This window comes from Ruditapes philippinarum, unplaced genomic scaffold, assembly GCF_026571515.1.
Source record: "Ruditapes philippinarum isolate M1 unplaced genomic scaffold, ASM2657151v2 ctg226_1_1_1_1, whole genome shotgun sequence".
In the NCBI taxonomy this organism is placed as follows: domain Eukaryota; kingdom Metazoa; phylum Mollusca; class Bivalvia; order Venerida; family Veneridae; genus Ruditapes; species Ruditapes philippinarum.
The window spans coordinates 232,792-254,946 of NW_026856455.1; the positions used below are offsets into that span (position 1 = coordinate 232,792).

Below are 22,155 nucleotides of genomic sequence, written 5' to 3' on the forward strand. Positions count from 1 at the left end.
ATTTATCTTTTGGTGCTCATTCGGTGCAAGACTCTATGTCATTTTAAATGTTGCGATTCATTTATCCAATATAAACTTGTTACAAAGCATTGTCTTTTAAGCTTTTGCAATTTTGCAATGACAATAATTACAATCTCTAAATGATAAATAATCTAACATATATATGATATACAAATAACCATCATAGCTCTAAGTTTATTTATTTTCTGATTTAAATTGCATGTTGTTTACAAATGTATCATAGATAAAATATGCCTTCACTAACTATATTTTTTATGATTAACGGTTGCTGAAATAATTATGTATGAATCGTTATGTTTTGAACTTACTTTAAGTGAACAATAAATATTTGAATCACGGCTGCTGTATAACGGGAGTAAAATCCCAACAACTGTAAAAGAAAAAGGAGGATATTTTGATGTTTTGAATTAGTTCTATAACACAATTGTATTACGCTCTCATTCATTACAGAAACATGTACATACATTATAACTTAAAAAGCAGTAAACAGCCAAGCTAAAAGAGGGGACACTGTTAATGCAATCTAGAGCTCGATTCTTTGTTACAGATATATAAAAACAATTCTTATAAAGATGATGTACATTTTAATTTAGATATGTAACAGGATATTTACATTATCAATTTCTTATGAAATATATATATTTACGCTTTTTTCGACTTTCCCTCTCACAATATCGAAGGAATTTGCTGACTTCATGTTAACCCCTGCCAATGAGTTTGTGTGAATTGTAATACTAAAATTAAATGTCGTTACACCAGCAACTGAAAAAGTATTGAAACTTTGTTAAAGAAGACTGTCGTCAAAACGAGTTTGAAACGCTACATAACTGTACACTTATTCTATTTACGCAAAATATGAATGTAAATGTTTATTGTTATATTGGCAGCCGTTAAATGTTGACCCGTCCTTAATTTCACTATTGTTATTCTTTCCAACCTTGCAATTACCACTATCGTACATGAACTGGTCCAATCAAACCATGTCTACAACATTGTCAATTTTGCCAACAAGAATATATTTTATTACAGGATATGACATAATACAATGTACAAACAAACGAGCTTTAACGTTTTAAAGATCAAAATTTATTGTGAATATATATGCTTTTTCCTTTACCTTTAGGAATATCCGTTGAAAAACTGCTATCTGAAATAATATTAAAGAATAATATAAAAAATCTTTTGACTCCAAATCGTGCATGATTCAAGACAACACATTTGCGAGTGACACATTGACATAAAGAACTTAAAAAATCTTACACTATATAGCATTGTGGTTATAAATCTAATACAGCTATATATCCAGTTCTGTCTATACAAAATCATGTTTTTCATCATACAAATATATTTTTTTTATTTTGTTTGTTCAGTATTTATTTAATGTAAAATGATATTTTTCAAGTAGGCCTTACCTTCAACGCATTGTCCGTCCGCATTTTCCTTGAAACCTTTGATACAATCGCATTTGTACCAGCCGTGCGTATTTACACATGTTGTGTTGTTCTTAGCACTACACAATGTTGTATCTTCCTCACATTCATCCACATCTTTCGAACAGGTTTCTCCTTTCCAGTTAGATTTACATCTACACTTTCCAGTCACCGTGTCACATGTCTGCTCAACATTTTCAGACTTTTTTGTCACACAATTACATTGTTCCGTACAATTTTCGCCAAACGTATTGCCAGAACATTCTGTGAAATATACATATATATCATATCGGTATTAATGAGTTTCTTCATATGTACTTTAGGCATTCATAGTCTTTCATGAATTTGATTTTAAAAGTAAAACAATTAAGTTTCAAACGTTTCGAGGGCTGTGTATTATAGCTTAAAAATACCACTTCCGTTCAGGAGCATGCTCCATGGAAACGACATGCAACATCTTCAAGCCTGTCGTTTTGGCAGTTCTAGCTAGTATAAAGCCAGCTTTAACGATTCCGTTTTTTACACTGATTATATGTTGTAGTTTAACACTAAAATTATTTTTAAAAACATCATTCAACCGTTTGACAATGCAGTTATTCTGAATAAATTCAATGTCTTTTACGAGCTCTTCACTCCGACATACTTATGTTAAACACTTATTAAATATCTCATCAAACTACAAGAGTCTCTTACCTTTACACACATTATTAACCATATAATATCCTTTGAAGCAGCCACAATGAAAACTTCCAATTGAATTGATACATGACTGTTCACAAGCGTTAAAAGCATCTTCTTCACATTCATTTATATCTAGAAGATTTACATGTATATTTGTATATCCAACAAGTTTAGTTCAGTTTGTGCTAAAATACAGTTATAGTCTACCTACCAGAATGAATCTTATTGATATTTCTATACATTTTCTTACTAAAGTTTATGGATTGGACAGGATATATTTTATGAATTTCGTGTCTGAAAATGCACAGAATAACAAACCAAGAAAACAGCACCTGACTATAGACAATAACCATAATTGTACAAAGCTGATCTGCTTTAAACTAGACAATTATATCTCATATTATTTTTGCAACCCTACCTTTTCTTTTTTACTATACCGACAGCGAATACTGTCATTTGATTTGTTGTTTGGTATTTTATTTCGATAATGTTTCTTTTTGTAATGAACTTATGATAAACTATGTTTTGACTTGAAAATGATTGGATGTCTCACCACTGCAGGTATTCTCAAAAACTCGAAATCCAGTTCTACATATGCATTCGTAGGACCCATTTCTATTCTCACAGAAAGAATGTGATACATCACTACACGAATCAGTATCGCATTCGTTTATGTCATCCAAACATGTTTCCCCTGTCCATCCCTACATTATACAAAAAGGCACAATGGAAAAATATACTTATAATCATGTGTAAGTATCAAAATGATAAATTATAGATTTTTGATACATTATTCAAGACTTTATCTCAAAAATAGAATGTAGATGGTATTTCAATGCCGAAAATAATATGCAATACAAATGTCAATGAATACTAAATCATTTTTATGTACCTCTGTAGCATTTATTAAATAAATAGATAATACAAAGAAGAGTACATTCGTTAGAGTAGTCAAATATGTATTATTTCAGTTGTAAAAAAATAGTTGAAACAGCTTTTAAACACATTTGCAATTTAAAAATAATATGATATAAACAGTTTTCATAAAACATTTATGTATGGGAGAATTTTTACCTTTTTGCATGTACATACGCCACTTGTATGATTGCAGGAGTCTGTGTTTTCAATGTGGCAATTGCAAATACTGTTGCAGTTTTCTCCATAGTGTCGATTATCACAAACTAAAATATATTGTTATTCCATAAATCAATATCACATGAACATCACATAATATTTCAATAGGTACATGTACTTGTAAGTCCCATAATTTTGTAAGAAAAAATTATATAACAATACCTTTGCACTCCCCGGAGGCTACTAGAAGATATCCTATGTCGCATTTACAATCAAAGCTGCCAGGCGTGTTAAAACACTCAGAATTGTAAGGACAAACAACATCACTATTCGTACATTCATCGACATCATCATCGCATTTATCACCAGTCCAACCATTTTTACAGTAACACTGACCAGTCTTGGGGTCACAGGAGTCCGTATTTTCCCTTACGCAAGTGCAGATGTCTTCACAATTTGTGCCATACTTGAATAACTCACAAACTGAAAATTTGACTCGATGAGTTAAAGATAAGAATTGTATATAATTTATCTGATGAAAAATTTGACCTCCTTGCTGTTAAATATAATACTTTATAACTCTTAGTAAACTTTAAGGAAATCACCTTAGCATAAAACCAAAAATGTGAATTTCTTACATTGATCAGCGGGAGCACTTAAACAGAGAAAACTGCAAACGTAAAGAAGGAAGTATACTCAGAAATAAACTGAAAATCATATTTGGTGCAATTCTTAGCCCGATTTGAACGAAAAGCGTGGCAACATTCAGTGGATTCCTAGGCTAATTTATTATTTGTATGATTTCTTTAAGATAATATTTTTAAAAAAGCACAAAGAAAGCGTATTTGGTGGCATTCCTTGTAAATCACTAACCTTGACATGTGACCTTGTCTTCCTTAAGGAAATATCCGTTTTGACAATTGCACGTGTAACTGCCGTAAGTATTGATGCAAATGTGGGAACAAGGCGTTTCATTGCATTCATCTATGTCTGAAAGAAGTATATAATATATCTACATGCTATATGTAATATGAAAAAGAATCAAAACTAAAATAAAATAGGTGAGACAAAATCGCGCAGTTTTGTTCCTTCAAGTACATAGCATATCAAAAAAAGAAGATAAATTGTTTGATAATTTCATACTATGACTCTTTTACAAAGAGTACTTACATGTATATCAATAACATCTATATTGTTTGTATTTTCACATAACTTACCAACACAAATGTCATTCTTTTTCACATATCCTTTAAAACAACGACACTCTATCTCACCGTCCTGCATCATGCATAATGCGTTATCCCCACACGTCGATGAATTATCTTCTGTACACACATGTATGGCAGAAAATGAAAGAATATACCTGTAATTTTGAAGATTAAATCTGTGTTAGCATATGACATAAATTCTAAAAATACTCTGGATTTATCATGACGACAATATTATTTATGATTATAATGATAATAACAGTAATTAAGGAAAAATGATAAGAATATCTTTCATGTATTATTAAAAGATTTATATTATATATTATTATACTCGTAGACAATTAGAATTAAAATTACAACAACAGAAAAAACATAATTAGATGAATAATTAAGACTGAATAAAATAATTAAATTCAATTAATTATGCAAAATTAAATTAAGTTAAAATTCCTGTTCCCGGAATTGCCTTTTTCAAATATTATGATATAATGTCAAGTATGCCTGGTTATAGCCAATTTCTTATTTATTGATTTATTGTGGTAGTTAAAATCAAATGTGTATAACATTCATTGAAAGGAAATTTCCCTTCAAACGTTGTTGAATTTCCATTTTATTTTTCAAAATAATACTTACGACTGCATGATTTTCTTTCGGTTAGATTAAGAGCATATCCTTCGTGACAAGAACATCTATAGCTTCCTATTGTGTTATCACATATCTGATCACAGTCATTCATTCCGCTACATTCGTCGATATCTAGGATAAAAGTATTATTCTAATTTTGCCTATTTTTGTTTTCTTACATTAAGGAATTGCAAACATACTCGAAAATATTTGATATCAACATAATGTCACCTTGTTACCTAAAATTAAACGAATAGGTAAACGAAAACTTAAAACAAAACTTTAATTGTATATACTTTTATTTGTGTTTCTAATGACTACAATGAATGTAAGTCTGTAATTGTCTCATATTTGCCCCTGATTTCATCATTCTTTACGGATTCATGTCACATTACTTTCGAAGAAAACTTATCTAAAATTAAAAAAAAAATGTTTTTAAAATAAGTGTCGACATTAAAACTGATCTTACCTTGACATGATCCTTCCAGCATGGTAAAACCATGTTGACATTTACAGGTGTAACTTCCGTTGGTGTTGACACAAACTTGATCACATTTATTCATTGCAGAATCTTTACACTCATCTACATCTATAAATGAAGATTTTTTGTTCTAGTGTTTTATCTGACTCCGATGCAAGTATTATTTTGTGGCAATTATAAATAAATGTAAATAAAAAACAAGAGCTGTCGGAGGACAGCAATGCTCGACAATTAGCACAGATATCAAAGTAATGACATTGGACAAATGGAAAGGACAGGAATTGAATACAGGTCTACTTTTTGACAGACCAGCAATCTACCTGTGCGCAAGCCCGGCTTGTTTAGTGGAAATGCATTTTATATTTATCAGAATATCATAATGAACATGACTTTTGAAAAGAAGTTTGAAGTACTGCAAATGAAAATTGAAACATTTATTGATTACAGACTCAGATCATTATTGCAAACAAGTAATGTAAGTATCATGGCTATATCTCAAAAGGTTATGTAATTAAATGAAAAGATAAAAATATAAAGTTCAAAAGGGGAGAGAAATCATCCTAAATACAAGATAAAATTATGGATCTGGGTCAGTGACCTACAATTATGACCCTTATGCATTTGTGAAGTTGTAAAATAATATCTTTGATAGTTATTGAGATATGTAAAACTTGCATGTCAACATTAACCAAGAGACTAAGTATAAAAGGGAAGATAAATCAGGCTAATTAAGTACATGACACAGATATGAGTGCTGATCAGTGATCATTATTTATGACCACACAAATACATGTGAAGTTTCAAATTTGTATCTTTAATAGTTGCAGAGATATGCAAAACTTGCATGTAAAACTTAACCCAGAAAATGAGATTTTTTTAGTACAAAAGGGAGCATAATTCAGTCAAAATACATGGCAGAGTAATGGATCTTTAGATGTGACCATCAAATATAACCCTAAGTACATGTGTAAAGTTTCAAGTAAATATCTTTGTTAGTTCTTAAGTTTCAAAGGGGCATAATTTTACAAATATTGCAGGAAGGCTTCTGCTTTTTTGCAAGCTAATGAATATTGTTACTACAAAAAAGTGTTGTAAATTTCAATAGAATATATCAAGCAATAATTGAGATATTTGACTTAACAAAAATTTTTTTACCAAAATTTCTAAGTTAAATAGGGGCATAATTCTGTAAATATTGTAGGCAGAGTTATCCAACTTGTCAATCAGATGAACATTGTTACAATAAATAAATATTGTAAGTTTCAATTGAATATCTCAAGCAATAATTGAAATATTTGATTTTATAAAAAACTTGAACCAACGCAGACACCGACCCAGACGTTGACGCCAACGCCGACGCCGGGGCGACTGCATTAGCTCTCCATATTCTTCGAATAGTCAAGCTAAAATTGAATTAATGACGATCATTTCACAGTAACCTTTTTATTCTATATGCAATTGATAAAATTAAATAAATGCATGTATATCTATAACATATAGGAATAATTTGTTCATATATATATTTTTTCCCGTTCTATAGAACTTAGATACTTTTATATAATGCCTAAAAAGATAAGGCTAAAAAATTGAATACGAAATCTTATTTAGACATTCATAAATATTATATAAAATGATTTAATATAATTTTACCGATACACTGATTAGAGATATTAATGTATCCAGTTTTGCAGGAACAAACAGCTCCGCCAGCTGTATTAACACATCTTGTATTAGCAGCAGAGCACCGTAGAAGACCAGCTGTACATTCGTCAACGTCAATGTTACAGTTATCCCCAATCCAACCAGAATCACATACACAACCTGAAATAGGAAAGACGTATCCATTTACTGAAACGTATTTCTTGTTTTATAAAAGACAATGACTTCAGTTAAATTCCGTCAGTGCCTATCGTAATGACAAACAAACAAAGAAAAAATTAAGTCTCTCCTGACAGTGCGTAGGTAAAATTATGATATCATATGTATTCTAATGTCTTCAATGTTTTCAGATTTTCTTTCGGAGACAAAAGTGCACTCCTGCTACATAGATAATAATGTCTCAATTTGAATGTGTCAAATTTTAATAAAATTTTTAAAATAGATGTAAACGATTCTTGTATTTTTTGAACTAATCATTTTTTTTTCATTATTTCTCTGTAGTGATAACCTCCTTAATGTGTCATTATGTTTAATCAAATTAATCATAACAGATATTTTAAGAAATAATCACATTGCCATTTGAATTGTGAAAATGACTACAATTATAAATTATTTTACAATGAAGTCCCAAAATCCTACATTATAGTTGCTATACAGAAAATGTGTAGAAAAACTGCTAGAAAGTAACATTTATTATTTTTATATTGAAATATACCAGTTTTCTTGTCACAAACTCCGTGTAAACAGCTGCATGTCTGAGAACATTCCTTACCAAAATGGAATTCATCACATACTTAAAAGTAAATTTGAAAACAAAACTGTAGAATCTTGATATATATGTAGCAAGACATAATCTACAATTTATGATAAAAGTAGATTGAATAAGCTCATATTTATTTAAATTGTTTCGCAAAACTCAAAATCCTTGGAATATCTCCACCTAATTGTTCAAAAATTCACTGACTTTGGTATTAAGCAGTCACAATAATTGAATTGCAAATTGAAAACATGCTTAAATGACCGAAAACATATTTTACAAATATTTCATATGTTGTAAGAAATACCTAAATGAAAAATTATAATAACTGTAAATCTAAATGCAATGCACCATACTTAACAGAACATATATGAAACTGTATGTTATTTTGTTAAGAAGTATGTGTATATTACCTAAGCATGTCCTTTTGTCATTTGCAAGTTTTGTTCCTGTTGGACATTCACAAGTAAAAGACCCGTATGTATTTCTGCAGGTTGCAACCTTATCACAAAGATTAAGATCGGCGTCGGTACATTCATTGGCATCTACAAATTCAAGTATTGATTTTAAGGCTGTATGTGAAATATTTTCTTATGTAACTCTAATTATAATAAAGGCATTGGCATTTTTTTATTAAACGGTTGATAAATGTTTATAAGAATTATTATTTTGTTTTAAATACTGTAGACTTATAGTGAAATTTATATGGATTTATATTATTTTTCACGCACAAACTTAAAACAATAGTGGCAATCAACAGTTACACAAAGTATTCTTTTGCAGCCAAAATTGCATTTCTTTATATTATTGGGCATTTTATAAAGCAAGTGAACACATTAAGTGGCCACATTTCTACAAAAGTAAGTAACATGCTCTAAATAGTATCAAACATTGTCGTAATTACCTGAACAAGTCTCTTTATCAGGTAAGATTTTAAAACCTTTTCTGCAACCACAAGCATAACCTACATCAAGAGCATTGCAGTAATGAGAACAGTTCAAGTTCTGGAATTGCAAACATGGATCTGAAACTAAAAACAGATAAGAAGTAAAATCATAATTTATTTTAAGAAAAATGAAGAGAAAAGTAACATTCAGTTTGCTAAAATCAGTAAAATTGATATCAAATTAACAGGAACCATTGTCAAGAATCGCGATTGCTGTAACAAAAGGTAATGCATAAACATATACTTTAAAATCCCAAAAAGGGTAGTATATGTTTTTTACATGTTAACTGATGCCATAAGAATAGATAAATGTCATCAGTTAAATATTTAAGTAACCATGTACGTGAAATTCGACAGAAAAAATAACATTTTTATTATGTACAGATTTGAAGACGTTCGCAATAGTATTGCCAAATACTATTTACATTATAACTATAGATCTAATAAAATTTCACTACATTATACTGTTCTTTCATATTTGTTTTTATGTTATTTATGTCATAGGAAAATTTAGTGCTGTGTACTGAATTATAAAATAATTACAAACCTTTCTCACAAGAAGATCTATCATCATTTAGAGTGTACCCTGTATTGCAGTAACAATTGTAAAACCCAGGAACATTCATGCAATTTTGTTCACAATCAGCCGTTCCCTGTTCACATTCGTCGATATCTAGAACAGTATGAATAAAGTTACAGGTCTTGATATCGATTTAAATTTTTAAGTTGTACGTTTCACAAAGACAAACGGTGAATAACATGCATTTCATAAAAATATTGAGATAATAGACACAATATACAATATACTATTCAAAAGCAAAACATTAAATAGACACCGAGAGACTATTATGAAAAAGTTAATATATGGAAACGTTACAGGGTATTTAGAAGTACATATTTACCTGCACAAGATGTTTCATTTATCTCGACATATCCCTCAAAACATCCACATGTATATCCACCGAAGGCATTGTTACATTCTTGCATGCAATCATGAAATATTGGACTTGCACATTCATTTATATCTACAATGAAATGACAATGACTCCTATAAACGTTTTACTTGTACAAATGTTGTAAAGTCCTTCGGCTAGTTAAATCAAATTTCAGTATTTCAAATTTCTGTGATTTCGGTTATTCATCTAGACGATACTTCACATGCGATTGTTTTGAATTAGAATTCACTGGAATCTCATAATTACCCTATAGAAATATTAAACGCAATACGAGTATTGATAAGACATCATTTGATTTTCTATTGTCAGCTTCTTTTTGTTCATTGATGATCTAAATAACTAACTGTACCTTCACATGTTCCATTGATTTCCTGAAATCCATTCATGCACTGACAAAGATATGATCCCAAACTATTGGTGCATTCCTTCATCGGGTCTTTGCAAATATTAGCGACGTCACATTCGTTGATGTCTTCATCACAAGTATCGCCTTCCCATCCAGGATCACACAAACACCCTTTTACAGGGTCACATATTTGCGCACCTCTACCAGTGCAAACACATTCCTTTTCACAGTTTTCACCCCATCGTGTTGCAGCACATGCTAGAATGTCATAAACATGGCGTGTGTACATAATCATAAATATACAGTTCTGTGATGTCTATTATTCGATATTATATACATGAAAATGTGTATGAATATGTATATTAAATATTATCATTAATTATAAATCGGGTAGTTCATTTACATGATTTAGAGGAATGGAATCAAGGTAAAAACTAGTAATCAATTTTCACAATAATCCGTTTAAATATATTAAAAATGTATTCGTACCTTCACAGTTGGTTAAGCCGTTCAAGTAATAACCGGTAAAGCAAGAACAGGTGAAGTTTCCATGATTATTTGTACATAATTGAGGACAAACATTCTTTGCACATTCATCTATATCTATATAAACATTAAACATGATCGTAAAATAATAAAACAAATGTTTTAAGATTTTATTTATAAAAGTATACATTGTCAGCATGCAGGTAAAATACGTATTTCATAATTTTCTGCTCTTTTGCTAACATTTTGTCGAATATAGATATGTCGGACTGATTATATTTCTATTAAAGTACTTCGTTTATTCTAAAAGAAACTGTTTCTTTAGAAAGAGATTACAGCCATACCATCGCAAACGACACCATTAGCATCCAACTCTAACCCTCTGTCACAGAAACATTTTTCAATTCCAGCTTCAAGAATACATCCACCAGTGTCTGCGCATTTACTTTCACTAGAAGTATTACAAACGCCTGTTGCTTAAAATTGATAAAAAGTATTGGAATTAAAATATAATGTAACACGAACTATATTTGCATATTGTCAAACAGAATGTACACTTTGTTACAATTAAAAAGATATGTTTCAAATGTTGATGCAAGGAAAGATTAAAGCACTTAACTAGATAATTTATTTCCATTTAACCTGAAACATAGATGAAAATTTCACATTTTCTTGTGATTTTTAATCATTTATCATTTAAGTTATCCTTTGTCAGTTTTGGTTGCAAATACATGTATTAGTGACTTCTATTAAAATAATTATGTACTTTATATTGGCATTACAGTTTGTTTGAGCGATTGAGCGAGCCTCTCTAATTGTTAACAATAAATGATATCAATAAGTGAGAGGTTGCTTCACGTACATTTTTGAATATCACACCACCTTGCAACTGAATTTGTAAATACGTATGAGGTGTTTGTATTGAAGATAACAAGATCAACATAAATACCTGTATCACAACATAAATACCTGTATCAGCAACACAAGTCGAACCGTCATCTTGAAGTTTATATCCATCATGGCATTGGCAGGAGAACCCACCTGGATTGTTTACACATAGATGTGAACAATTATCCAAGGCTTCTTCGCATTCATTTATATCTGAAAGACATTAAAAAGAAAAATTAAACATAAGTTATAAAAATATAAAAAGAAGAATGGAAAAGTAAATTAAAAGTGCATTATATCATTTTTTATTGGACCTTAATGTTAACTTGTAACAAACTGCTAAAATTGAAAATTAATGATGTAAAATCTTGACTATTCAAAGTTTCAATGAAATGCTCAAAATACAAAGTACTTTTTGAATAACAAAGAGTTACATATACTAAATCCAAAATATTTCAATTGATGATATTGAATTTCTTTAAAGTGAGTTGAAAGGTTCAAATAGTAGAGCTAAGTCGAGGAGAGCAAATCATAGTTTTCATAATAAATTTAGGTTACAATCCACGTGTAAACGAATCACTTGATGAAATTTTCCTTCCCTGTGTCTCAATTTCTTTGTTTTGGATAATTTGTATTTCTTAATCAAATAATAAACAAGCAGAGATGTTACGAATAAAATGACCAAAATAAGATCAGTCATAACAATATCTTCTTACCAATACACTTGCTTGTATTCTTTGCACTAACTCGATACCCAGTAAAGCATGAACATTCAAAACTACCCTCCGTGTTAACACATATGTGTTCGCAATATGTTGTCTTTTCAGAACATTCATCAACATCTATAATAAGAATGAAGCACTGGATGTGTTAGGAGTGTCTGCTAGGTTCATTAGAACGTTTTATTGTAGTAGTAATTTAAGATTCATATTTACTTTCATGTTTATCTCTATTAGCTATCTGGGTAATTTACAGTGGTTTGTGAAAAAAATGACCATTTAAAACAAATGAAATTTAATAACTTGTTTCAGACGGCGATGTCACTTTGTTAATGTTCCCCGAAGTGCTTAATCTGCTAAAGTTATTTCAAACATATTATACATTAATAATGATATACAATGTATATTGAAATACTCGTGTGAGATTATTTTAAATGGTTATCATCAAAAAAGATCTGATTATGTGTTTATAAAACCAAAAGAAGAATAGCATCAACATAACAATTTTTATGTACCTATACAATCGTCGATATCAGAATCGTTCATGTCCTTAACGTATCCCTCAGGGCATTCAGCACAAATATAGGACTTGCCTTCGCTAAGCTGCTCTTTGGCACTTATAGTTGTACATTCTCTTTCTAATGAACAAGGATTCGTTGAACACCAATCTTTTTCATTTTCACAGTTAGGACCTAAAAATAGATTTTAAATTTAGATAAAATATTAAAAACCAGTTCATACAGGAGGGGCGGCATTCAATGAACGCAGTTCACATACGATTCAGCAACACTGTCATCTAGTTATATTTTCAGCCTTGACATTTCTTAAACATTATAAAATCCAGCAGAATATTAATGATATTTTCATTACGCTTCGTTTTAAAGACATGTTCATAAGATACAAAGATCCCCTTATAAAAATGAACATGTTAAAACATATCGTTATCTGCAATTTTGCAATCATGTTATCATTACCATCATATGGAGATTCACAGATACATTCGAAATATTTAAAGTACTGTGTTTGTTGCTGGTCATCTCTTATAACATTAGAACAAACACCATGTCCACTACATCCAGTACACAGTAGAACATTTATAACAATGCCGGGCGAAGAACGACCATTACTATTCCTCACAGCAACTCTGAAAGTTAGAAATCAAATACTTTTAAAAGCATACTTAATTTATTAAGCAATATGTATTATTATTTCAATTTTTATTAAGAAAACAACCATACTGCCAGAAGCTTAAACTAAAGCTATATTATGTAATAAACATACAGTACAACTAGTAAATACAAAATATTCAATTTATAATTATAAATAAGTATGTGCTTTATTCAAAATGTTTAAAAAAGTTAAGAACATAATAATGAAAGTAGATATAAAATCGAACATTCTTAAAAAAACATACTGAATATCGACTGGGTCGGTGTTAGACTGCGTGTATTCCACTGTCGACAATGTTTTGTTGATCTGAGCATTTGCGTTATTAGCTATAAAATAAATATCATGTCCATCTTCAAAACTTAATGGGCATGTAACTTTCTGTCCTAAAGTTGCATTGATACTTTCACATCCAGTAAGTGTGGGTTGAGTTTCATCTAAAAACAAACACATGAAAGATTCAGCATAATATTACAAAGATTTTATGAACAAAAAGCATGCGGTATAGAACAACTTCGGAAAGAATGTCACAAACGAAATGTCTGTAAACCAAACAATACGTTTTTTTAAAATACTTATGAGATGCACTTACTAATTTCATTTCTGTCAAGATCCGCATCAGTCTTCAAAATTCTAGTAGCATTTGCAACCTCTTTATTTTCTGTGAATACGAGGTCAAAAACACATTCAATATTCTCGGCGCCATTACAGTCTTGCTCTGCTTGTGCTCGTTTATCAACATCAATCTCATCCAGAAATCTTGGAGTGAAAGAATTATTTTGATAATCTTGATGCGATTTGCCATCTTCATACACAAACATAGACTTCTTTTCATCAATCTCCCCTGTTATGTAAAACATGACCTTTTAGTTAATGAATTATTTATCTTATATGACGTATATTTATATGACTGTTATGAATAAAAACATAGCTATCGTGTAAACTACATGTTGAATTTTATGAAAAATTACAGCAATGTATTCGATGTAGCTAAATCATAAAATACTAAAAATGTAATATGCGGGATTTCCTCAAGGAACTTATTTATTAGCTTGACATTTCACAATGTTAACTGTCGCCCTTCCATATGTTAAACATATAAGATTATTACACACTGTTGATGATATAATTATACATTTCAGACATTGAAATCGATGACATTCAAATGGTTCATCAAAAGGTTGTCAATAGATATGTGTTTAAGAAACAGTGCGACCAGTATACTGTAGATGAGCATTTATTCAATCAAGAGCCGAGAAGTTCAATGCTTGTATTTTGATATTATATTGTTCCGAATTCAAAGCAGGGCAAGTCCATTATCTATATTATATCAATGTTAGTGTAAAAACACAGCCTAACAGGTATATTCATTATGATAACCTCAAACTAAGCAATATTTATAGCAATCCAACGCTTTATTTAATTAACGCCATTTTCTTACATGTCTGTCCGTAATCAAATATTTGTCTCTCTGAAGAATTTGCGTTTATAACAGTACCATTAGGCATCATCAAATCGTTGTATGGATTCCCATCAAAGTTACCAAGAAGTCCGCTTGTGACGTTTGTCAGTGTATTTGGTATAATGGTGCTTATAGACAACATTTGTACACTAACTGATATGTTCAGCGATATGCCTAAAAGAAATATAACAGTTTTGGTGATGGTTATTTAATCATAGATGTCATTAGTTTGCATCAAAGCGCATCAAGATCAAATGTATTTCTATCTTAAATTCAAAAAAAAAAGGAGAAGCAATTTCAATAATTTCAAAAGCAGGAAATACTTAAACCGAGTAGGTGCAGAGCTTAAATTCCTAGAACGAATCATTTATATTTCTTATTGTGTTAGAAAGCAATATATGTCAAAAGAAGAAAACATAAAATATTTTGTTTCACTAAGTAAATAAGAAATTATGTACATGGAAAAATTATTTGATAATCAAAATTCAAATATATTTCTGGAATGAAAGATTAAATAAATACCTGAAGTTGGAAAAAGAACGCTTAATGCATTATCCCTACGTGCTAGAATAAGGTTGGCTTCGGGAGTTGAATATGTAAAGAGATCATCCAAGCCCTTTTTAGAGCCAGCATTGTATTGACTTGTTATGTCCACTTGATTAGCATAAATGATCAAACCTGAAATTCACAAATTAATTTTGCTTTAAACATGACACGAGATGAAATACTCAGAAACATTTTCTTAAATCATTCTTTACTATCAAAAACAAATCATGTTATGTCATTTGACATTAACTACTGGTCGAAATAGTTTAAGCACATAATTAAAAGTTAATGTTGCTATACTGACCGTTATTTTAGTGCTAACAAATAAATTATTGGTTTACAAAGCTTAAATGGTATTGGTAGGAGAGGTTATACGTATGTGAACGGTTTCAATAATGTTATAAATAACATTACCCTAAATCCATATGTGTCTTCCTAAAAACAAAGACGGCGTCTCTTAAGTTTTATGATAACGTTGCTATCATGAATAGATAGAACATTAGGAAGCTCAAAACCATCATTGAAACATCTTATTTGAGACATACAATATATGCCGACTGGAATGCATGATTACCGTTCCGTGCTTTGTTTAGCTCCACATGTACAGATGCATTGGTATTGTCCCTTGCAGCAAACGCCGTAAATGCAGTAGCATCTGTTAGGTTACCGTCTTTCTTTAATGTTCTGGCTGTTCTCGCCTGTAGATCAAATGTAATATTCTCCGTCGAAACGCGTAAAAGAACGAACTCTCCGATTCCATTGAATGTGAAATTCAGACCATCTAGGGTTGCAAAATGTGGGTCTCCCCAAAAGACTCCTTAATAAGACATATCAAACATAGTTAAAACACTGTTTGTTTTTAAAGACATTTCTGAGTGTACTGCATTGTTGATAACTGAAAAGTCTTGAAACAAACTTATGTAGATAAATGGAGTCACCATTTTGGTTTTTTGTTCTTTTTAATCAAGTTTTTTTCTAATTTTTCTCCCATAAAATGCCTGCCACATTTTCAGTTTTTGCCGTGTTTGGCTTTTTCTAGGGATTCTGTTTTTTCTATTAGCAAGGTAACCCCTATTTCTATATTCAATTTACATATACTTTGTTTTAATAATATTTTTTTTAACTTGATGAATATTATATTTTTCTCTTCTTTTGTTTTCTTGTGTTTTGTTTGAAAGGAAAGAAGTAAAAATGATTACCAAATCTAAACGGGGAGATTTTGTAGCAGCTTCCAGTTGGTCTAAGTGAGTAATACAGACTACAGTAATTTGACTTCATGCAACAATTTTCTTTCGGCTCATGATCATGCTTCAAGTGTTCATTTTGTATCTTTGGGTGATAAAGTTGGAAACCACCAGCAATTGGACGCTGATAAACCCACAGCCATGTTTTAAGGTCATAACAACATGACTGAAGTAGAGTCAAAACAGATCTTACATTCAATTGGTTTTCCGTAAGAAAACAATACATATTCTTTATATCTAAAGTTAAAATTGTACATTCTTTCGAAATTGAATATTCATTTGTTAATACAGCTCGGCCAAAAATTTCTTTATCATAAAAAATCCTTGACAATTAGTTTCAATTCTTAGATAACATTGTTCACCTTTCCAAAATGTCCAAAGTTCCCCCTGTGAAGCATGTCAACACAATAATGTGATTTATCTTGGCGATGCCGATGAAGTCCAATCTGCCAAAACCATGGATCGAACCTTGACAATCTTATGTCACAAGGACATTCGGGGGTCAGACTTGCTATGTAGTCAAAATATCTTTTTTGATCTTTATTCTCGTTATACCAGTTGATGCAGTTAATTGCGTTATTTTGTCTGATATTTTCATTGCGGTATAATTGCTTAAAGACTATGCCAGATACGTCTGTAAAATCAACATATATGTGTACATACATATAATGACAACTTTAAATGACCGTAAAAAATTTCATATCAAACAAATACTTAAGCAACGGTTTTGACCAATTATCAAGTTACATGAACGTTTGAAATAATGAATTTATCAGAACTTTTTAGAATCAAACTGAATAAAATATTTTAAGCTTATCGATATATTTCTTTATCAAAGGTAAGGCATTGTAATAATTTTATTAATATTTCAGAATGTTTAATTGCTAGACTTTCTACACTTGTTTAAATTGTTAAATTAAAATACATGTTTGTTCTTATATTATTTCCAGAAACCTGATTTTGACCGAGGGGCTGATTTCCTGGCATCGAGGAGTGTAAACATGTCACTTGTATATGCAAACGGGTGAGTGAAAACATTTGAAGAACTGAAAGAATAACCAATCCAAACTCGAGGTTTTGATAGAGTTGTTGTCCAGTTTATCTGATCATGTCCGTATATATAAAATGTAAAAGTATGACTTCCATCTGTAGCCAATACTAACTGGAATGTTGATGTCTAAAACATAACAATAATTATATAAACATTATAACCACCAGTCAACTTAAAGTTGCCAGTTCTTTTTACAAGTTAGTAACCTCATTGAACACACGATTTACTAGACAACAACTTACGAATTTTATTTAATTTTAAAGAAATTTCATATATCATTGAAGACGCCGGAATCTCTTATTCAACAAACCACATATCAAAAGGTTTACTGCTGTTCTACATATATAGAAAGAAAATAATAATATCGTTTTAATTTCAATCACCCTCGAGAATACTTTTATTTATCTGACATACAGTTTTAATCATGCACTTCTGTAACGTTTAAAAAGCATTAATTTCATAGTTTTAAAGAGATACAACTTTACATGTAAAATATTTTGTTTGGTGGAACATATCTGTCACATACCGTTTCTCTGTCAAACTGGTTCAGGGCCGGCTTGACTTCGTGCCATGTCGCAATTAAAGCAAATTTTGATTTAAATTTGTCAATTCCTCCTAATCTTTTAATGATTTTGTCAATATATTTTACAGACTCGTCAGTTTCTATGTTAGAATAAGATTTTAAAATGTCGTATGTTCTGAAGTAAATTCCACCAGATTGCTTCAACCTAAACGGCGCGTGAAACGGAGCCAAAACGTCTTGACCTTCGAGATCTGATAATATTTTGTCCTTTTTTGCAGGATATTTGCCAATATAAGCATTGTCAAAACTGACAATTCCGTGGGAGCAAACCTAAAAGGTAAATGAAACTGTTACATTTTATTGGTATCTATTATTTAAACATTTACATTTCTAAAATATATTTATGACGTTAATGTATCATATCAAATGTACATTATCAACCGGAACTTACTACTAAGTTTGTTTGTTTTTTGTTGGTTTTTTTTGGGTTTGCTGTAAGAAAACTAAATATTCTGTTCAGTGGAGACTTTTAATTTAATACAAAATATAACAGTAATATATGAATTATGACAAATCTGCTCACGTATAAAGTTTTATGGGTCTTTCCGAAGACTGGTATGCCAGGATTAAAGGTTATTCGAGGCCCACAATTATCTGTTGTCTTCAGTTGTGTGTCTGTATTATTGATCCCGTATGGAAGAAGGGGCACTGTAGATATACAACATGATACAAAAACATACTTTAACAGAGCATCCTATGATCCTCACAAATATGACCCCACTAAATGTTAACTTAGGTGTACTCTAAAGGCATTTGGTAAAAATAAAGATTTTGACTTTTGATCATTGTTATAAAGTTCAAGATTAGAAAATTGTTTTCCATTGAAGGTTCCGTGAAAACTACTGCCGTATGAACAAATCTGCAAATGTTTCTAATTTCACAATTTTCATGTTTGAATGTTAAATGCTACTTAAGTCGGTGCTTTGGGGCGTGAACGATAAATTGCACCTTACATTACCGTCCATGAACTGGCTCAATCAAACCGAACCTGGAACATTTTCAATCATGTTGTTTTGGGCGTTCTTTAGGGATTCTATTAAAGTAGTTCCTTTGGGTCATTTGATTTTTCAAATAACAGAAAAATATTGAAAAGTGTGCAATGGAAACGAGCGTTGCAACCATGGAGACTACAGGAAATGGAAAGAGGTCCTGATAAGGAATGGAATAAAGATAAGTGACAAAGTGATGCATATAAGACAGTAATGAATGAATAAGTGTATCATTTCGATCAAGAATTTGATAGTTGCTGTGACGAAATACTTGTTTGATGTCCTTCATACTATTTATGATTTTTGCAATTTTTGTCTGTAAAAATCATAATGTTTTAGTAAACAGACTACAGTGCAATTTGCAGAGCACATGAATTTGAGTGTCAATGTTTATTTGTTGTAAATTTCAACCATAACAATTCCCTTATCACCCTGTGGTATAACAAACATAATTGCATTTAAGTTTCAATTAATGGAAATATATATTACGATTGCACTTTATACCTACTTATATCACATTTCTTGCTTATCATATCGAAGATGTCGGTTTTGCAAACACATACGCTATTTTCACATACAGATCCTTCTAGTAAACAATACTCGCTTGAAGTACAGTGTCCACCATTTGGTGCTGAAAAGAATTATCAATAAGGTAAAACAATTAAAACAGAGACAGTTTACACGAATTTGTTTAGTTCGATTGTGTTTAAAGCTATAATCTTATTTAAACCTCTCAAAACTGTTCTTGGAACCAACCAGTACCATGCAAAAATGTGTTAACATTCTTGCTCATGGAAACAACGACTTGCGTCTAGCAATCCTTAAAATATTAATCTGAGGCGTGAACAGTTCTTACTTTTCAGAGGAAGATAATTCATTTCAAGCTGTGCGACTATTTCTTTACTGGTTTAAAACTATCCATGAAAAACAACAACCGAGACATTTTCATAAAAATATATTATATAGGGTTTTCGGAGTTGGCGTATATGTTTTGAAATAAAATGCATGAAAGAAATACATTTAAATATTTCCTTAAGCGCACAAAATTATTGCTACACGGTTATTTAAGCTCTACTTAAAACAGTATCATAACATAAAATAAGGCTTTGTACTCTTTAATCTAACGTAAAAGATCGGGACAAAAATAATGTTTAATCTGTTACAAATATCCCTGCATATCATTAAGATCTGACATTAAAACTCGTTTAAGTTTGAGTAAAACAAATGATAATTATTAATTCTCATATTTTATTTGTTAATTAATTGTTAAAAATGCTGAATACTTAATAAAAACAACATTACATTTCGCTACACAACGTGGTGTATCACCACTCCATTTTCCATCACTTTGACAGACGACAGTTTCGCTACCAACAAGAAGGAAATCGGTGTTACATCTGAACCTGACTCTGGAGTTAAATGTTGTACCGTTCGTGGCATTCATTGCACCGTTGTCAGGCTGTTCCAAATCATTACAATCTTATAAAAAACAATATATACAATCAATAAATACATAATAACTGCATATTTTAGTATGTCAATGAAATAGGTAACTACACTACTTTGGGATTTTCGAACGTTTTTACTTTTCATTTCCATAAAACATTATGTAAGAACAATTATTCAATCTCATATGCAGTTGTTGTGAACTTATTATTTGTATATTTATTGACATGTCTTAAATTTGATGCAATAAAATAAGTTTTAAAGCAAGAAATGACTTACATTGTAAATATTAATAAAAAGCGGCATATTTTCCGCCATTGCAAAAAATATTACAATTCAAGTACCTACACTGACAAAAATTGATAATGAGGTTTTATTTGTTTAATATTTGTTTATTTGTAATTCTTTTGTTAAGTTTAAAACTAAAAATATTTCTAAATAAACTTATTCATCAAATTCAAACTGAACATACAGACAATTTTGCAATAAGGAGTTTCACTCCAATGCCCATTTGATAAGCAAGTTATCACATTGCTGCTATTTAAGTCATATCCTGTGTCACATGACACGTCCACAATGTCTCCAAACAAAGTACTTTGAGATTTAAATACCACTTCTCCATTTGCTAAGGACAAATTTCCACAATCTTGAAAAAATAGATATTATAAATCACATTTTAATGTAAATAGTTAACAAATGTCTTTATAAAAATATAGTATTAAAATAATTGCTTAATATGCACTGTTGTTTACTGTTGTCTGATGTTAATTGTGATGTTCATTGTCTTTACATGAGAAAGCTATCAGCTAGCTTACCGACCGTAAGTGGCTCTTCTCAGGTGCCTGCTCTGCTGATACTTGTTTAAATGCACCCGAGGTCTTCTTCAACCAGTCAAGCTGGAAAGTCGCCATATGACATATTCTGTGTTGGTGCGACGTAAATACCAATCAATACAAGAACAATAACGAAAATAAAAGATATTCATTGAACAAAATTGTATATACTCATTTTACCGGGATTAATATCAACATGATATGAGATAATATAAATTATAAAACATGGCTATTTCAAGTGTCTTATTTCATAAACAATTACTAGCTTTTACTTCAGGTAGAAACACATTTAATATAAAAATATGTTCCTTTATACCTTCAATCTGACACGCAACAGTTTCATTCCAGCCTTTTATTGTACAAGTTATTTGACTCGGACCAATCAATTTGTAACCCATGTTGCAAGTCACGCGTACGTTTGAACAATAGTTGTTGAATCGTCAATAGTTGTGCCAATACGCCAATGAATCGTCAACGCGTTAATATATTATTAAATGAAATATTTTGGACAAGAATGCCTTTCACATTGAGCTAATAATAGAGGAGATACCTATAAAA

The 22,155-nt window shown here is 30.6% G+C and overlaps 1 protein-coding gene across 1 annotated transcript; it reads right to left on the reverse strand.

The window, feature by feature from the left end:
- Nucleotides 1–325: 325 nt before the first annotated feature.
- LOC132746587 (fibrillin-1-like) lies at nt 326–22,015 on the reverse strand. Its single transcript, XM_060735787.1, has 39 exons — nt 21,914–22,015; nt 21,237–21,410; nt 20,621–20,797; nt 19,827–19,949; nt 18,853–18,977; nt 18,273–18,599; nt 17,650–17,872; nt 17,058–17,329; nt 16,651–16,861; nt 16,026–16,268; nt 15,428–15,583; nt 14,885–15,079; nt 14,036–14,287; nt 13,691–13,880; nt 13,251–13,420; nt 12,792–12,968; nt 12,274–12,399; nt 11,639–11,770; nt 11,014–11,145; nt 10,673–10,786; nt 10,187–10,441; nt 9,784–9,906; nt 9,429–9,554; nt 8,840–8,965; nt 8,349–8,480; nt 7,894–7,971; nt 7,170–7,340; nt 5,508–5,627; nt 5,048–5,170; nt 4,424–4,549; nt 4,080–4,196; nt 3,429–3,689; nt 3,207–3,313; nt 2,686–2,836; nt 2,145–2,264; nt 1,434–1,715; nt 1,139–1,168; nt 668–783; nt 326–391 (listed from the first exon to the last, which is right to left on the reverse strand). The coding sequence occupies exons 1-39, from the start codon at nt 21,993–21,995 to the stop codon at nt 326–328; spliced, it is 6,231 nt and encodes a 2,076-aa protein (XP_060591770.1). The 5' UTR covers nt 21,996–22,015.
- Nucleotides 22,016–22,155: the final 140 nt, after the last annotated feature.